Raw genomic sequence first — 19,108 nt, forward strand, 5'->3', positions numbered from 1 at the left:
GTATCCATATATGCTCTCTTCAAAACTACCAGACTCCATTGAAAAAAATTGGAACAAATTGGAACAAATTGGTTAGCCTCCATGCTGGTACTCCTGTCTACTTTTACAAGCTGGGAGCATGCCTGCCGTCATTGAATGCAAAGTAATACACTATGGATAAGCATCTCATACAACCCCACTCAATAACATCAGGGGTAACACAGAATAGGTACAGATATGTGATAACCTAATATCATATTTCTGTCAGGGGCACATTGGTTCAGAAGGAATGAATGGGGACACTGGACCTACAGGACTAAAAGTGAGTGTAATAAACACTGAACAAGTACATTTGCTCGTTTATTATTCAACAAATGGATAACTGATAGTCCTCTAAAATGCACACAGGGACTGGCTGGGAAGACAGGAGCTTCTGGCCTCCAAGGACCCGTCGGGAAGAGTGTGAGTTTTAATCACCTTTGTTTCCTGGAGTGAAATGTGTTTTCATCTCTTATTTATTGCAACAAAAGAACATCTCATTTCTGTTGAACGTAAATGTGTTACAGCATGGCAAGAAGCGAACAGTTATTCATGCATTCACGCGTAGTTCCATATCCATACCACATTACTGTATGTTAGGCATTTGCGATTATATGAGTATGTGGTGCTAATGGAATATGTGGATTCATATTTCTGTACATTTGTGTCAATGAACAGGGAGAAGCTGGCAGCAGAGAGATGAAGGGAACACCAGGAAAGCCAGGAGAGAGAGTGAGTTATAACATCACCATCGGGTTTTTTAGGATGTTACAGTGCAATCTTTTGGAATAACGGGGCTCCAAATGTCTCGAAGTGCCACCATACGATATTTTTGATGCAGCGATGATGATGTTGAGATTAATGGACTGCTGGTTTTCTTCAGGGGGTTAAAGGTAAAGAAGGATATGGAGGGTTTCCAGGAAGTGAAGGCCTAGAGGTATTTGTTAGTTAAAATCTTCATGTTTGTCATGGCCTGCATTTTATTCAAAATACATGTCTGTCAATAATATAAGCTGCATCATTCTGTCACATTGGACAAATGTGTTCACTTGGTAACTCACTCGTGGTATACATTTTGCAATTTAATGTGGCGTTCACCTCATTCGATTTCTTCTGAAGGGCAAGAGAGGTGAGGAGGGACCAAAGGGGAAACAAGGCCGCAGAGTAAGTGATTTATTTCCTGTTATTAGTTTCACTGTAGTTTATACACTATGAGCGCTACTGTATCTGATTACACATCAGTGTTTATATCAAAATGTTATGTGCTCAGGGGGAGATGGGCATGTCTGGACCAAGGGGATACAGAGGATCCGCTGTAAGATGATTTCATTCAATCCAAACACATCCATTCATCCATTCATCCATTCATCCATGCATCCATTTATCCATGCATCCATCTGTCTATCCGTCTATCCGTCAATCCATCAATACATTCATCCATCCATCAATCCATCCATCCGTCCATCCGTCCATCCATCAATCCGTCCGTCCGTCCGTCCATTCGTCCATTCATCCATCCGTCCGTCCGTCCGTCCATTTGTCCATTCATCCATCCATCCATCAATCAATCCGTCCGTCCGTCCGTCCGTCCGTTTGTCCATCCGTCCATCTGTCCATCCGTCCATCCGTCCGTCACTTTTGTTTATTTCAGCATAGAATGCAAACATGTAAGAGATATTACATTAGAAAGTGGTTGGTTTAAAATCCCCCTTTTAGAGAGAAAGAAGTCGAGCTGCACCAGCAGCCTTTTCAATGTGCACTCTGTCATGGAGTTGCCTTTGTATCTTCAGCTTCATGTCAAGTCTAAGTCTTGATCATATGCTTGCACCGTACATACTATTAGTAGCATTTACTGTATTTTTTTTAATTGATCATTGATTGACCACGTTGCCCTACTTCTAATAGCTTTTTTGTCACTACAGCTACACTCCTACATTGAGACATTGTGAATGATGTAGCTGATACCGAATAAACCTGACTTGACCTAACATTTGTCTAGATACACAGAAGGTTTAGAGCTTGTTTTCTTTCCTCCAGGGTGTTCAGGGCAACATTGGACCATGGGGTGAGGTTGGGCCCCGTGGCCTTTCAGGAGACCAGGGGCCACTAGGTCCAGTTGGCCTGCTTGGAGTTACAGGTTACCCAGTAAGTTTATTTTTATCCTTTTGTTGTGAAGTATAAACGTCATGTCGTGAATGAGCCTTGAGTTTTAGTTTTCTATGAAATATATTTTAAGGTACACCAAACTCGAGAACCTACTCTCATCCCCAAGCTGAGCGTAGGTTATAGAGCAGGAATATGAAGTCTTTTTTGTGCAATTGTTGCTTTACTTTCTTTATATTTAGGGTCAAAATGGACATCAGGGACCAACTGGATCAGCTGGTGTCAAAGGAGACAAGGTAAAGCTTTTATTTTACTGAGCTCTCTGGAACATGCTTCAGAAATGCTGTAAACAAGAGTAGCGTCGTGATGGAGCGGTCTGTGCAACCATTTCAGAAACAATCAGTTCAATGATTCATCACTCGGTTGTTTCTGTCGCCTTGTCAGGGATCCAGAGGAGCTTTGGGGCAGGAGGGCGTTGCTGGTCTCGATGGTGAGGAGGTAGATTGATTAGACTGTGCTTGTCACAGATTTGATTTATATCTTTTCTGATTGAACTGAATGCAAAGACACTAAAATGTCTGATTTTCTAAAACCACAGGACTAGAGGCTTTTGCAGTCTGCAGGTTTGACTGAGCCTTGTGTTGTGCTTGATCATGTGTACGAGTAACCCAGTGGTTTTGTGTTTAGGGTCCAGTTGGTCTAAAGGGACCCGAGGGGCCAGCTGGACAAAAAGGCCTTTCTGTGAGTTCTGTGAGATAAAAGTATTTACAAATGTCTAATTTGAGCTGGGGATGCTGCCACCGAATATGCAAAATAATATTACGTCACTTCAATTTATAACCATGACTGTCTCCATGCGTTAATTTAGCTCGATGGAACTCTCTCACCAATTACACATTTACAACAACTCTCTTGGAGCAGCTTGGATTGTGCAGACGTGTTTCTCTTTGGATTTCAGAGCGTCCGATTACAATGTATCAACCAGTCCATGGCCGCAAACGTGCCAACAAAAACCTATTCAACACTCAAATCTTCCACAATCCAACAGAGGGTGCTGCAGCATCCTCAGCACCACACTTCCCGTGCTTTGATTACACACACACCCTGCATGTCAATGGAACATAAATGTATCAATCAAATTTTGGAAACCATTTGTTTGAATTACATTCCAGGGTGAAAAGGGAAACACTGGGCCTCCTGGACGGAAAGGGCCAAAGGGAGCTGAAGGCGACAGAGGCAACCGAGGGCCACAGGGAGCAATGGGGCCACCGGGGAAACAGGTGGATATATAAGACTGCATTTCTGCAGTTTAGTTTACTGGAATATCATGACAGTACCTTACATCCTTGTCTGTTTCGGCCCTGAAAATGCATCAGAATCATATTCAAAATCCAAAAGTCAGGCATCCCTGCAGCCACTGCACTTCTGAGACCCACTTGGAGTGCGCTGAATATTTTTGAAGTTTGAATTAAAACAGCACAATGTATCCCCTCTGCTCTGCCCTTCCTCCTTTGCAGGGATACAGTGGTTCAACAGGGGAGAGAGGAAAACAAGGAGTTCCAGGGCTCAAGGTCAGTCATTTTGGTCACTCAGAAGTAATGTTGGACTTGATCTTATGCTGTAAAATGAATGCTGAACGTTTTGATGTGTGATGATGATAATGATGATGATGATGCTTTCACAGGGTGAGCCAGGTACCAGAGGTTCATCAGGCATGCTTGGACAGTTCGGACCAGGGGGCAACACTGGGCCCACAGGGGCCAAAGGCCATACGGGGCTCCAGGGACACACTGTCAGTAGCAGTTAGATCCTTTTATTAATGATATCCAAAATTGTGTATGATGACGCTAAATGCTAATTATTATGAGCTTCATGTTGTCATGGATAAAGCTTGCCTTTTTTTGTCAGCCATTGTGTGGCTACTATAATTTATGTTTGGATTCTAAATCTACTTGTGATTCAAATAATTGAATATAAGATATGCTATATATTATATTGTTACAATAATAAACACTGTAAGTTTCACTTCTCATTCCAGGGCCCCCCTGGCAGCTTAGGTCCCGCTGGAGAAATTGGACCATCAACACCAGTACGTGTTATTTGACCGAATGTGGCATGAACATATTCACCAGATAATATTTAAGAGAAAGTCCACAATTATTATGGCATAATAAAAATGTTTGTGTTCGCTTTAATGCTCTGAAAGTTTCAACCTATTTGCATCCAGGCCACCCTGATCTGTAACTGTGCACCATGACAGTTTTAACCACTAGATGGCAGCTTCTTATGTTTAGTTACACTTCAGTGTCAACGGTATGATGATGTAAATTAAGATGGCATCTACTGTGTATGAAACTGATTTTAATAAATTGGTTGCCATACAAAACTAATTTGACTTAGCTTAATGCATGATCTTGTTTTTTTAATTCTTAATAGTTTTTTTATTCATTTGACTTTATTTGTGTCTTTTCAGGGTTTGCCAGGCAAGAGAGGCGTTGAGGGCAAAACTGGAATTCCTGGACCAAAGGTGTCGTGTGCCATTTATTCTCTCTGATGCAGTGAAATGCTTCAGTGCTGCAAGTGTGATCTGTCCAGCTGACAGGGTTCACTTAATACATTTCATGTCGTTTCTGCTGTGTATTTCTACAATTCAGGGCAGTCACGGTGAGACGGGCAAGCTCGGCCTTCAAGGCATCCAAGGAGACATGGTGGGATGTTGTTACTATGTTGCGTTGTTGCATCATAAATCTGGTTCAGCATATTTAATGGTAAATGCATAAAGCTGCAACCGTCTCCATCTGTAATCCCCAGGGCATTCGAGGTCAAAAGGGTGCAAAAGGAGACCATGGGACAAGAGGCACAATGGTGGGGAAGCACAATTGAACTAAAAGGATTGGGTTTGCAATGCACAGCCTTTTTAATTCGATCCTTCGATGTCACTGAATGATCTGGTATTTTATTAGTTATATGTCTTCAGGAAATAGAGGTCATGTTACGGTGTTATTTATGCGTGTGACTGTGTCTTTTAGGGGACAGTGGGGAAGATGGGGATCATTGGCATTCCAGGTGCTAAAGGTCTACCTGGACCTGCCGGTCCTCCCGGGCTTCCAGGATTTAAAGGAATTCATGGGCCGAAGGTAAAAGAAAGCCATCGCTCATCTCAGATGAAAAAAATAAAACAGAAACAAATTGTCATCATGACGGTTGTGTTTTTATGAAGGGAAAAAGAGCTCAGCCTGGAAGGAAAGGAAACAAAGGAGCTCCTGGAAAAACTGTAAGTTTTATTTCAATTGAAATAAAAAAATGTTTGTTTTTCCAAAAAATGCACTTCCCGTCACTTAATGTGAACATCCCGATCACTGTCTTTGATCTCTCTGTTGATCTTTCATTTTGATTGAAGGTTAAGTTTTACTCTCGGCCTCAGTCTTACATTGATCTCGTCTAATGAAGTCCGTTTTGTAGGGAGATGAAGGCCTGCCTGGTAGACCAGGACCTGCTGGACGACCTGGAAAACCTGCAAGTATCCCTTGTGACAGATTCAATACACACATTGCAAACCCCAAAAGTGATGATAAAGTTGTATTTTAGCACATCAAAAGTTCAAGTGAGGAATGTGTTGACGATTGGTTTCTCGTCTTGTGATCTTGTTCACAGGGCTTAAGTGGTTTGGATGGGTTACTAGGGGTTGAGGGTAATGAAGGCGATCCGGTAAGTAAAAATGTTGCATCCTGCAATTGAGTCTGTTGTTCAACCTTAAACTAAATTCAGTCCCTCCCCTGCTCATCCCCAAAGGGGGATAAAGGTTTCAGTGGAGCTCCTGCATCTCCTGCCAGGCCAGGCAAAATGGTAAGCTCCAAAACAAACATAGATAATGTGCAACCCATGCAAAACCGTGGGGATATTCACATATTCATAAATATCTGTTCTAGTTTGGCCTACAGATTTGGGATATTAAATACATTTAAAGCATATATTCTTGTAGGGAAAACCTGGATATCCTGGGATCAGGGGAAACACTGGAGAAGCAGGGCTCAAGGTACATATGTGTATACTTCATATGTGTACATAATTCATTCATCTAGTTCACTGTGCTGCTATTTAACGTGTGTCTTACGGATGTCCTGTTGTGTCTCTCAGGGTAAAGCTGGACCAAAAGGAAAACAAGGACCACCTGGACCAATGGGACCAAAGGTAAACAAGTTTGTTCAGCAGCACGATAATAAGATCACTAAAAGACTATCATACCTCTGACCGTAAACATCTGTCATCACCACGGGCCTGCAGGGTATTCCAGGACTGAGAGGAGAGAAGGGCAAGTCTGCAATTACTGGTCCGAAGGTAAAAGTCACACACACACACAGTATTCCACCTCTCCTCACCTGGATGAGACAGGTTTTCACAGCAAACATTTCGCATTTTAACATTTAGGATATGTTTTTACTTATGTTGTATTTATTTCATACAGTTTATACTTCCCGTGAGGAGTGCTTCTGCTGTCTTGCAGTTTTTCATATTGCTCCGTCCTATCATGTTTCTGTACGGTATTCGTCCTACTCATCATCTGCTGGTGTTGAAGCTGTTTGTAAGTGGTGGAAGGTTGTTGCACGAGCCAGGGAAGAACCCAATACATTTTGGAGCGGATCCGAATCACTGGGCAGATACACAATTATGAATCGTCTGTTGCATCGCTTCAGGACTTTACAATAAGCCAAACATTTTAGAAATCTGGCAAAATTACAATCACATTGCTCATGAATAATGTACGGTGCATGTTGTGTGAGAAGCCGTTTGTAACCCGTTCTCGTCCTTCTTTTCTTCCCCTATAGGGTCTCTCAGGTGACATGGGAATGCTGGGACCAATGGGGCCACCCGGGCTAAAGGTTGGTTGAAGTGATTTCAAACATGAAATAATTTAAATTCAAAATAGTCACAATTCAAGTTGGTCTAAGACAACTGCAAATTCATTTCATTTTAGGGGAATCCTGGTTTGCATGGGCTGAAAGGTGGAAAAGGTCATAAAGGAAAGCAGGTACGTTGTGTTTTTACTTTTCTTTTCACGTTGTTTTTAGCAGGTAGCAAGGTTATTAATCAACTGACTGATTTTGACAGGGGCATGCCGGTCCTCGTGGTCCACGTGGGCGAAAAGGCTTCCTTGGACTCACTGTACGTTGATCTGATATTCTGCTATGTGAAATAGTGACTGAAACATTTTATTGAAGTTATGTCTGTTCTGTCTCTGTCACAGGGCCAGCTCGGAAAGAAGGTGAGAGATTCTTTGTTTGTGTTTGTTTATCACTTTACAAGTGTGTGTGTCTTCCTGGACCTGGTCTGTTCACGATGCTTTTTAATTTCGGTTCAATCGAAAAAGTCAGCAGCCTGACTGCGTTTGGGCCTTTTCAGGGAGTGAAAGGTGTCCAAGGCAGGAGAGGAACAAAGGGAGTAAAGGGCAAGCGTGGACCTCCAGTAAGACATTTTACTCTCACAATATAAGTAAACAAATTTAAAAAAAAGGTTTGACCTGATCAACACAGTTAACTGTAACATACCGCTCAGTTAAAGATCCATTAGAAGCTTGATGGCTGTGAACACTGCTCATTTGCTGTGAGGTTCGTGCCGTGCTCTTAAAGCAGTCATTTGTTTCACAGGGAAAACCAGGTGCACCTGGTGAGCGCAGGCCTACACAAACACAGGGATCTAAACCTGACCCAAAACCGGGTCAGGACAATGCCCTAAGGCCCAAAACCAGACCCAGCACAAGATCAAAACTGAAAAAGGTGCCACCCAGTCTCCTGAAGCAAAGAGGAGGACCACAAAAGGTTTGTACAAGCTTTCTTCTCATATACACAATGATCCTGTTTTGTGTTAGATTATGTTTTATATTGTTGTTTTGTGATTGTACTTGGGTGGTTGAATGATCGAATGATGGATTCCTCTGTCGCAGCCCAGGCCGATGTCCAGGAGATGGTCTGAAGTAGATGAGGAAACCTTCAGCCGGCCTCAGGGAACCAAAGAGGACCCTGCCACCACCTGCTACGAGCTGGGACTCATCCACACACATCTGAATGATGGTGAGGGTCTGAAAAGGTTCATATGCAAGTCTGCTTTTGACGATACTCTGTATCCTAAATCAGTGTGACTGATCAGACACTCTTTATTGATTATCTTTCAGGTTACTTTTACATGGACCCCAACCAAGGCTGTCCCTTTGATGCTGTGAAGGTGTTCTGTAGCTTCACAGCAGGAGGAACAACCTGCATTGACCCTTTACAGTCTCCGGTACACCATTTGTCACCTACAAAGGGTTAACATTAGCAGGTTTAGGGCTGTTTCTAGTTATTCCTCTTGTTTTCAACTACAACAACATGAGATAATGGTTTTATATAAGAGCATAGATAAACAACATATCATTAAACATGCTGGTCAGGTGGGATCTCCTCAATTCCCCACAGGAATGATTTCAAATATCTTAAAAATATGATGAGATGTTTGCAATTCTAATCGATATTTCAGCAGATTTCAAGTGTAGGAATTAGCATACATCAATAAAAATAACTCCTAGGAAGGAAAACGAATCCGATTTTTTTAGATTAATGTAAAGATACAAATAAAATGGCAGAAAGGATTGCTTTAAAATATTGCTAATATTCTGTTCTTTAGATTAAATTCAGTCGGGAACCAGAAAAGAAGAAATCGAAAATGTCTGTCCAGTGGTTCAGTCAGCAGCACCGTGGAAACAAGGTAACATTGAGGAACATTGAGGAACATTGAGTACATCTAACATCAGTGAGCCATTTCCTCAGACTTGAAATGAATGATTTCTGTCTCTGATAGTTTGATTACGCTGGCGTGGATGTCGTCCAGCTGAGGTTTCTGCGGTTACACAGCCACACATCTTTCCAGCACATGACTGTCAGCTGTACAGCAAACCAGAGAAGAAGTAATTCAGCCGATGGGATCCTTCACATCCTGGGAGACTCTGGCAAAGAAATCATTTCCCACGTTAGCACGGTGTCCAGAAAAGGATGTGAGGTAAGATATACAAAACATTTTGTTGTATTCCAAAACACCATTTCTTTCAGCTTTCTCTAGCTGTAAAAAAAACTGTAATATAAGCAACATGTTAGTGTTACAGCGATGTGCGGAGGGCATCTCAAGTAAATAGTGCAATAGGCTAAAAGTGTTCTCTTCATGTTTCTTCTGTCTGGTGGTTTTGCAGGTGGAGGTGGTTGTGACGGTTCGGGGGAGCACGGAGCTCCATCGAGGTGATATGGAGTTACTTCCTGTCAGAGATCTGGGTGTAGAGATGAGGTCGTTATCTCACCTTGTCTCTGAGATCACTGTTGTTTTGGGACCCCTCTGCTTCTTGTGACCTATGAGGAGTGTGTGTGTGTGTTTGTGTGTGTTCCTGCACGATGAACTGTAAATATCTCTTTTATGTAGAAAGCAGGGATAAATGATGTCACGGTATTTTACATGAACAGGATTAATTTGGTCTTTGCTGTACTGTTTTTTGTTTATATGTATTGCATTGTTAGATGTTATCATATGAAGCATTATATAAATAGTTGTTAAATGTTTATGTAACATCTGATTTTATTTGTTTGTATGCAATTTACTTAAGAGTGTTTCTATCACAACTCAATTTGTGTCTCAATCATCCTCACAGGGGGAAGATATAGCACTATCAAAATAAAATGATGACTTTGAACATGTGAAATGAAATGGGGATATGTGCATCTGTTGAATTTTTTACGTAGCCTGCCTGTACCATACAGTAGATGGTCAAAATAAAATGGATACATTCTTGAATTTGGATTGCAATGTAGATTTTTGCTGTTCCCTCTGTGAAATGTAATGCCAATGAAATTAAAGTGTTCCACTTATGACACAGAAACATGCCAAGCTGTCATGTCATAATGGAAAACACAATTACCCAGAATTCATAACGACAGTTCAATGTTTTTATGTTTGCTTCATTCATTGGTGTTTAGAGGATGACTTTTAATGAAATACTTCTGAAGAGTTCAAGTTCAAGTGTGTTCAAAAGCAAATGTTCCCATTAAATATGTTGAATGTAGGAACATTTAAAGATAATTTCTTATGACTATTTTCATTGTGCACAAGTCAGAACACATCACAAAGTGGCACTGCTGTGACAGAAAAGGCCTGCAGCCAGGCAGCTGAAATGGCCTGTGCCACAGAGCCTCTTCCACCAGACGATACAGAACTGTCCCATATGACTGCCTTTTACCACATGCATATTAAGACCCCCTCTCCCTCACAAATTCACAAAAGATCCTTTTTTTGGTCATTTAATCTTGCACAACACAGCTGAAAGCAAATCGGTGGTTAGATGTGCCCTGAGTCTGGAAGGTTGTCAGTACATTAGATGATTTAGTTGGTCGTGATGTTTATAAATGCAGCCCTGTGTCTTTGCAGTTAATTGTATTGGCCACACTCAGCTCATAAGACCAGTTCAATTTAGGATGTACGATGCTTTACTTACTTGCTATTTAGACTGTATTTCAAATCAGTATTCCTTTATTAGAATAACTTTACTCTTGCAGTATTTATTTTGTTGAGTATGAGATGATCATGCACATATGAATGAAATGTGTAATTCAATTTTTTTTGATTTTCCTGTTACTCATCAGTGGCTTTCCGTTTGTGACACTAAATTTGGCAACAGTTTTATTAAGTTGATGTTTTCTACTTCTTATGAGGTTTTAAAACTTTTTTCTGAATTTGAGAAAGTAGCTTCTATATTTTATACATCTCTGAATTTAGGGAGAAAAGAGGCACAGCAGGCAATTGCCACATTGCCTCAGATGTATGGTAATTTGATCAATTTCAACCTTTTGGGGGAATATGTTCCAATGCAAGTACAATATCATGTGATATGAGAAGTTCAGTCCTGTATCAAAATGTAGTTTTAAGGCCTTCATTATTTCAGCTGAAAGTGTGCCTACACGGTGTCTATTCCTGAACTCAGTTCCAAGTACTGCTGTTACTGCTATTACTGCGACCATAAATATTATTACTACCACTACTGCTATTACTACCACTACCACTACGATTATTACTGATACCACAACTGCTAATACTGCTATTCCTGCTACTACCAGTACTAATAACCAGTACTAATACCACTACAGCTATTAGTACGACTGCTGATACTACTACTTCTACTACTTCTTCGAATTACAAATACTTCGACGACAACTTCTACTACTACTGCTACTACAAATATCACCACTGCTACAACTAGTACTTATTCAAATGCTACTCATACTTATACTGCGAACAATACTTCTACTACTACTACAACAAATATCACTACTGCTGGAATTCTTTTAAGCTACAGAAACCGTTCGAATATCAAAATGTTCAGCTCTTTCAGGAGAGGGGTGATATAACTTCATATTTGTAATCTTTCAACTTTTTAAATTATTCAGCTTTTTGCAATTTTTAAAAAATTGGATATCTATTTTCAGCAATGTTTTTGAGATTTATTTCAGCTTTCAGCATTCCAACGCATTTTCAGCAGGAAATGCATTTTCTAGTTATTTTTAAAAATGTGATTTTTTTATTTTATTTTTTATGTCAGCGGTGGTCAATATTGTGGGCGTTGGTGACGTCAACAGGAGGAGAGACTTTTCGACCAATCAGCGTCGGCTGCCCTGCTCATCATCTCCTCTGGTTACACAATGGGGAAGGTGAGCAGCAGCCCGGACTGTTGTGATTAAAGGAGTTTCAACTCGGCGTCGTCGGAGGTCGACCTACCAAGAAGAACGCACCCGGTCGGTTTGAAGTGAGTACGTAACCAGGAAGTCGGTGGAGAGCATTTTTAGATCTCCTTCATCGTTTTCTGCAAACCTGTTTCCGCAGCTAACGTCAACTAGTGGGCTAGTTTGACTAGACCTCAGTGCTAGCAGCCAGGAAGAGACTATACTTAAACCAGGTGTTTATGTTTAGCTCATGAATGAACCGCCGCCTGTCACGCTGTCTCCTCGGCTATCAGCTGATTGGGAGCTAACTAAACTCAGCCGTCCGTGTCCCGCGTGTGTCCGCGTCATGTGAGAGTGATTTGATTCAATTTGTTTGTCAGTCCGCATACTTTGCATTCTCGCCCATGTGGTGGCATGCGCGTCCTGTATGTGTGCTCGAGTACTTTTTACTTTGGTAATGTTGCCCCTGATTTTGTTTTTTTCTTTAGAATGGAGAGTGGAGAGGACAGTGTCCTCCGCTGCAGAGCCGTCCCCCAGACGATCCCCTTCCCTGATTTAGACAGCTCTTTGAATAAGGAATGTAATCAGGGTGAACACCAGCAAGCCAATGGAGTTAACCACGTTACCAGCAATGGTAATAAAATCTCTGTTTGCATTGTGCATATTGATTTAACCCCAGTCCAAAAAAAGAAATTTCAATGCTAATGCATTTCCCTGGATGTATTGGTCACTGAAGACATGCCATGTGTTGATGCGTGTCCTTATAAGCAGCATGATGTGACCTGTGGTACCGTTAGTTAACAGGACAATCAAGAAGTGACTGTCCATTAACTGTGAAACTTTGGAAAACTCTTCTGTGTATTTAGAATAAAAATTCTGACCACTTCTTTGCAAGGTGCAAAAAGTTGTGATGTCATTTATCGTGTTCAGTGCCTTTTTTCCCCCTTTGCTGTACTGTAGTCTACAGATGGGTGTAACCTTAACCCCAGTAGTCAAATAGATGACATAGGTGTGTCTCATTTTGGATTTGGAAACATTGGATCTAAAGACGGATGTCATATGACTTCTGCTATTTCCCAGACTGCTACAATTTTACAACACTGACTAAAATGTAAAGTACTCAACTATTGGCAACAAATATTTCCATCACTTTTCAAAGATGTCGCACTCTAAATCAGTATTTTAGTTCTATGCGAGCAGTAAAACCAGAGGGAATGCTTTTTATGGGCCGTCTCCTCAAAAGCCCCACAGATAGCCAATTTGTAGATTATTTTAGGGTCCTTTTATCAAAACGTTAGACATGGTGTGAATAGATGTTTATATTTACCAGGTGTAGCAAGGTAACCTAACAACTCTTGTTAATTTAGGTGTGTCCCGAGCACTTGGCTTTATAATGATATTTAAGAATTACAAAGCAGCATGTTGACAATTCTTTTTTAAATTTTATTTCATCACATGCTCAGACAGTTTTCGCCGGCTTCCTCCCACAGTCCAACCGCACGCAGCCAAAGTTAATTGACTATAAGTGGTTAAAGATAATGGGTGGATGGGTATGCTCAGTGTGTTCTTGTTTGCAATTTCAGGAACAATTGAAGTGGAACAGGTGATCAGCAAAAAGCTACAACTGAAAAGAAAAGCAGAGGTTAGTAAGTCTGTAATTTAGGTTAAGAAAAGGCTCAACCTGCATGTTGGAATGGAGCACTTAGACTGTGATCTATGGTTTCCTCCAATTAATGTTTATTCTCTTTTTCTCTGTTGCTCAGTTCCTGAAGAGTGACCTGATGCATCAGTTTGACAGTCAGGTCAATGACTTCATGGACAGTCTCATCGAGGAGTCGGCCATCCTGGAGCCTGCCCCTGTTCCTGCTGCCTTCTCACCGCCGCTGTCTGACAAGGAGAGGAGCAAACTCAGGTGCTGCCTCGCAACTCCTACCAGCCTTTCAGAGCAAAGTTGCACTAAAAACCAGATGTGTGGGGTTTCAGCACAGGACAAACTTTTCCCATTGCTCTCTTGGTCATACACACACTTGTTTTCTCTCAGGAAAATAGATTTGCTGGTCACCGATGTCTCTCTGTTTTTCTTTTAGCCATTTCCAGCCTCCTCATGGCCAGGGCAAGCAGTTTGTCAGTCGCCGGTCCCTCTTAGAGTAAGTTGACACACTGATCGGAAAGAAATGCAAATATTGTAATGAAACATTTGTTTGATACGCTGCACTTCATTTATATTTCTGCTGCTTAAAGATTGTCAACATCAGTGTCGTGGTGCAGATTCTAATAGTCTGTTTTCCTGCAGTGAGCTGTTTGAGGTGAACCACATCAGGACTATCTACCACATGTTTATTGCCCTGCTCATCATCTTTATCCTCAGTACACTGGTGGTAGATTACATTGATGAAGGCAGGTAATGTAGACAACTGCTAATGCCTTATGATTATATTCAGCTTTTGTTGATGTAATCAGTCACTTGGTCAGATAATCTGTCTTGAGCAGAGCCTTGAAGTTTCTCCTCTCTCCTTTATCTCCTTCGCCTCAGACTGGTGCTGCACTTTGACCTGCTGGTCTACGCGTTTGGACAGTTCCCTCTGGTGGTGTGCACGTGGATCTGCATGTTCCTCTCTGTGTTGCTGGTTCCTTACTCGCTGTTTTACCTGTGGGTGCAGACCCAGTCTGGGTCTTACCCTCACCCCGGGTTGTACAGTTGGCTGTTTGGCTCTGTATTCCTGCTCTACCAAGCTGTGGGTGTGGGGTTCCTGCCTACATATGTGGTGGTGACCAACAGTTTCCCGCCTGCGTCGTGCTTCATCGTCATCCTGGAACAGGTAGAGGACGGATCCGGTCCACAGTTGGTGTGTTGCGTTAGAATCAGAAACGGAAACAGTTTGCACATACAAGGAATTTGGCTTGGTGCGTGACAATAAACACAGTTAAATAGTATAAGACATTTAAAAATAGAAAATATGAAAATTTACAATAGAATATGATAAACAAACAAATGAGGAGCATGTTAAAAAAAGTCTATTAAAGTCAAGTGTATATTTAAGTGAGGAGTTGAGCAGGGATGTGTAGGCTGTATTTCTTGATTTATGTAAATTTCTCAAATACCTTTTGAAATATATGTAAATTTGCCTTTTTAAATTGACTGTGGAAAAAGTTGTAATAGCTGCTGTTTTGTTATTTGTCTAATTCCAGGTGCGTCTAATGATGAAAGCCCACTCCTTTGTCAGGGAGAATGTACCAAGAGTCCTGACCTGGGCTGAAGAAAAGACCAGTATGTCCCTTCCTTTTGATTTTCGGTCTATCGATGTGCAGTTCTTATTTGCTGTTTCATAAAACGTCTTTCTCTCTCATAGCTACTGTGTTTCCCTTTGTCTTTTATGTTGATCAGCAGTCTCTCCTTTCATCTTTAGGCCCCAGCCCAGTGGTCCCTCAGGTCTCTCAGTATCTCTACTTTCTGTTCGCACCTACACTCGTCTACAGAGACAAGTACCCCAGGTGAACGTTCCTTCTCATTGTTTGGGTCTTTTTCCATGCAGTACCTCCATGTGTTTGGTAAAACCTTGTGTGTCACTTAATGCAGGAACCCAGTGATCAGATGGGGCTACGTAGCCACAAAGTTACTTCAGGTACCAACCTCTTTCACATTTATTTAAAATTGCAAGCACAAGATATATTCCATTTTTTTTCTGACTATTTCATCCATTCCCACCCCACAGGTGCTAGGCTGTATGTTTTATGCCTATTACGTGTTTGTGCGGCTGTGCATCCCTCAGTTCCGCAGCATCAGTCTGCAGCTGTTTGACCTGAAGGCCATGGTCCTATGTGTCTTTAACTCCATCTTGCCAGGTAAGATCAGCCATCCTCAATACCACAAATACCCTTTCATTCACCCATTAGTCTCACTCGGTCTCAAAGTAAAAAAACTTTTGTGCGTCTTTCTTCATTTGCAGGAGCGTTGATTCTCTTCCTGGCGTTCTTTGCCTTCCTCCACTGTTGGCTTAATGCTTTTGGTGAGATGCTCCGATTTGCAGACAGGATGTTTTACAAGGTACTTCATCTATCGCTGCCGGCCAGAGCAAACTATAAATGAAGTTCCTATGTTGTACTTTACGCTTGATTTCATTGATTTTGACATGACAGGATTGGTGGAACTCAACCTCTTTTGCTAATTACTATCGGACTTGGAATGTGGTGGTCCATGACTGGCTGTACTACTATGTGTACTGGGACTTCCTGTGGGTGAGTGGTTTTGCTGTTAATACAATGTGTATATTTTTAAAAACGCCAGCTGCATTCTGCGTTAGGTCCGGTTTATAGGGATTTATTGACTATTTTGTAATGCCTTGCCCGTTCTCTTCTTTGTTGTCGTTCCAGATTTCTCAGAAGCGTTTCAGAACGGTGGCCATGCTGTTTGTGTTCACAGTGTCTGCAGTGGTCCACGAGTACATCCTTGCAGTCTGCTTTGGTTTCTTCTATCCCGTCCTCTTCTGCCTCTTTATGTGCTTTGGAAGTAAGAGACGAGATCCTATTATTATTATTATTATTATTATTATTATTATTATTCTATCCGTTATGACGCAAATAATAATGTGGTCGAATTATGTCTCTGTGCATTTTTTTTTGTTTTCCATTATGCTCTCACCCTCATCTTCATTTCTCACCCTCTCACAGTAATGTTCAACTTCATTCTGCATGACCAAAGGAAAGGTCCCATCTGGAACATAATCATGTGGACGTCCCTCTTCCTGGGCCAGGGAGTCATTATCTGTCTGTACTCCCAGGAGTGGTATGCCCAGCGCTACTGCCCTCTGAAGGAGGTAACTCCTGCAGCATTGCTTTGTGTGCAGTAATTCAGCTGAAAGTTAGTTTTTGCTTTGCCAACCTGGAGCATGAACACAGATTTAGCTTCATGAGTTTTGATTTTTTTATTTCAGCCTTCATTCCTTGAGTTGCTGAAGCCTCGCTCCTGGAGCTGTCAGAGAGGCGTGATCGAGGACTCTGATAGGCTGTGATCTACGTTTGGACTACTGCTGAGGATCATCACTCATCAGAATACATCTGACCAGCCTTTGTGTTACTGTCATCATTTCTGATCTTTCTAGTTTGTTTTGTTTCAGTGCCAAAATGTTCTGTACTTTAACAGAAAAGTCCCAGTAATGCCTTACATGCTTGTTTTGTGTTTTCAAAAACAAACCCGACAAAATTACAAGTTCACATAAAATCCCACGTGAACTCGTATATTTTCATCTATTTATTTATTGTTCGGATGTACTACCATTCCTTTTGCCTCGATTAACTGTGAAACCTTGACAAATATGACGTGGCAGCGTAATACAAACGAATACACTTTACAAACAGTCACATATGCAGTAATGGTTAATATTTAACAAAGTCTGCAAATACAATTTCAGAATGTTCGGAAAACCTTTCAATGTTATTTCTTTTCACTGCCAGAAAGATTTATTTTGAAACTTGGTTGATGTTTTGTGTAAATATGTGAGGAACTGTGGCCTCTGCATTATGGCTTCAAGGTTGCAGTTCATTTCTCTGAAGAGGAAAATCAGGGTGGCTTTGGACACACTGATATAGTTGGGAAATTATTTTATAGTGAATCTGAAATGATAGAAATAAAAAAAATCCTGATGCTAAACTTCAGAAAACCTGTTTACACAAAATAGAGATGACAATTATGCTATATGGAGGTAATATATGCTGACTGCTGAATGTAATATTTTGATGGTTTGAATATTTTTTATTGAACTAGTTTGAACATACATCCAGCATCAAGGATAGAGTTTCCTGTGAACCTATGTTTTAGTTTGGTCATGACCAATGTGAAGGTGAAATCGCTACAGAACAACATTCTAATACAGATGTTGCAGCTGGCTGCTAGAATGATATAAGATTGAAATAGTAATGATGCTTGATAAACACTTGGGGCAACAGATTGCTTTGTCCAATACTGAGTACATGAAATAACAGTGTTTTGTTTGAATCATAAACATTTTTACAGAGCAGTAATCTCCATTTCAAACTAATGGAAGAAGGAATGTATATGCTCAGTCAGCGGGCTTTTATTTCCGGTGGTTTTGAAACTGTTTACACATTGGTATTATTTTGAGGAAATCACAAAGTTAATGCAGTTGTTGCCAATCCTGATGTATTTCAATACAGGGAGACTATATTTATACTTGTGAATACTTAGACGCACAATATGAGTTAAAGTCGGCAATGGAAAATACAGCACTTCCAGAAAACCTTCTGACCACAAGGTGGCAGTGTATTAAAGGATTTTACTTTTGATTCTTTCTCAGCTCAATGTGGCTGTGAATTGTGTTCAGGAGCAAGTCTTCCTCAGAGTCCCTTACAAATTGTATATCAACAAACACAAGTACCAGCAACTTATTTTTTAAATATGTACAGATAATATAACTATTGGAATGTGCTGTGGTACTTTCTACTCAGTGACTCTTGAGTATTCCACATTTGACTGAAGCCTTTATTTTGCTTTATGCCTTTCAGGTTTTTGGTAATAAGGATACTATTTATCGTAAAAAGAGCCAACCTGCAGACATCCATTTATTGAAATTAGATATTTATTTTTGGGGAGTGGAGCTGCCTCTCCTGTGATATTTGTGTTCCTTTTGATCTTTTTCTTCTGGCCTTGAATATCATGTGACAATGTTATGAATGGTTATGTTCTGACACATTCTTTAAAGACCAAAGTATAAGAATAAAAATGAAGTATGTTCCCTTTACCTCTTTAATTCAAGTTCATCTTTTATGAATGGGTTTTATACAATAAATGTTATATAATGGACAATTTGCCAATTAATTGGTAATAAACGTGTTATTGTAGAGCTGATTTGCAAATAATCAGATATAATACATGGGTTAAGTACTTCTGTGGCTGTATACAAGTTTACACTGTCGTATATAGGTGTAAAATGTACAAATATTACTGATTGACCACTGATGTCTGCCTGACATCTGCAGAGTATATTTATGAAAATAATTGCGTACCTATACAGGCCATATTGTTTTCGTTACAGTTATATCGTGCAGATCATTTCAAACAATGTATTGAAGCACTGATTGTTTAATATTAACACTCTGCACTGGTTTGATAAAACAATAGCTGATAGTGGTTTTCTCAAGGACGCCGGGATCACGTCGGACCCCCTCGCCCCCCTCTGGAGAACTGTTGGGACCCGGTTGGTGTGGGTGCTGGATCACGGTGACAGGGGATCGAACCCCCTTGT

General features: G+C 40.9%; 1 protein-coding gene and 1 long non-coding RNA gene across 2 annotated transcripts; both read left to right on the forward strand.

Moving 5' to 3' along the window:
- Nucleotides 1–407: 407 nt before the first annotated feature.
- Nucleotides 408–956, forward strand: LOC306776778. Its single transcript, XR_013771929.1, has 3 exons — nucleotides 408–441; nucleotides 697–750; nucleotides 902–956. It is a non-coding gene; the product is annotated as an uncharacterized lncRNA (long non-coding RNA).
- Nucleotides 957–11,826: 10,870 nt separating this feature from the next.
- On the forward strand, nucleotides 11,827–18,444 carry soat1 (sterol O-acyltransferase 1). The gene is made up of 16 exons (XM_079267680.1): nucleotides 11,827–11,932; nucleotides 12,338–12,483; nucleotides 13,433–13,491; nucleotides 13,613–13,761; nucleotides 13,937–13,996; nucleotides 14,143–14,250; nucleotides 14,383–14,668; nucleotides 15,039–15,117; nucleotides 15,257–15,341; nucleotides 15,427–15,472; nucleotides 15,563–15,692; nucleotides 15,797–15,894; nucleotides 15,987–16,085; nucleotides 16,221–16,356; nucleotides 16,518–16,663; nucleotides 16,781–18,444. The coding sequence occupies exons 2-16, from the start codon at nucleotides 12,339–12,341 to the stop codon at nucleotides 16,856–16,858; spliced, it is 1,704 nt and encodes a 567-aa protein (XP_079123806.1). The 5' UTR covers nucleotides 11,827–11,932; nucleotide 12,338; the 3' UTR covers nucleotides 16,859–18,444.
- Nucleotides 18,445–19,108: the final 664 nt, after the last annotated feature.

Source organism: Melanostigma gelatinosum, assembly GCF_949748355.1.
Source record: "Melanostigma gelatinosum genome assembly, chromosome: 4".
Lineage (NCBI taxonomy): Eukaryota > Metazoa > Chordata > Actinopteri > Perciformes > Zoarcidae > Melanostigma > Melanostigma gelatinosum.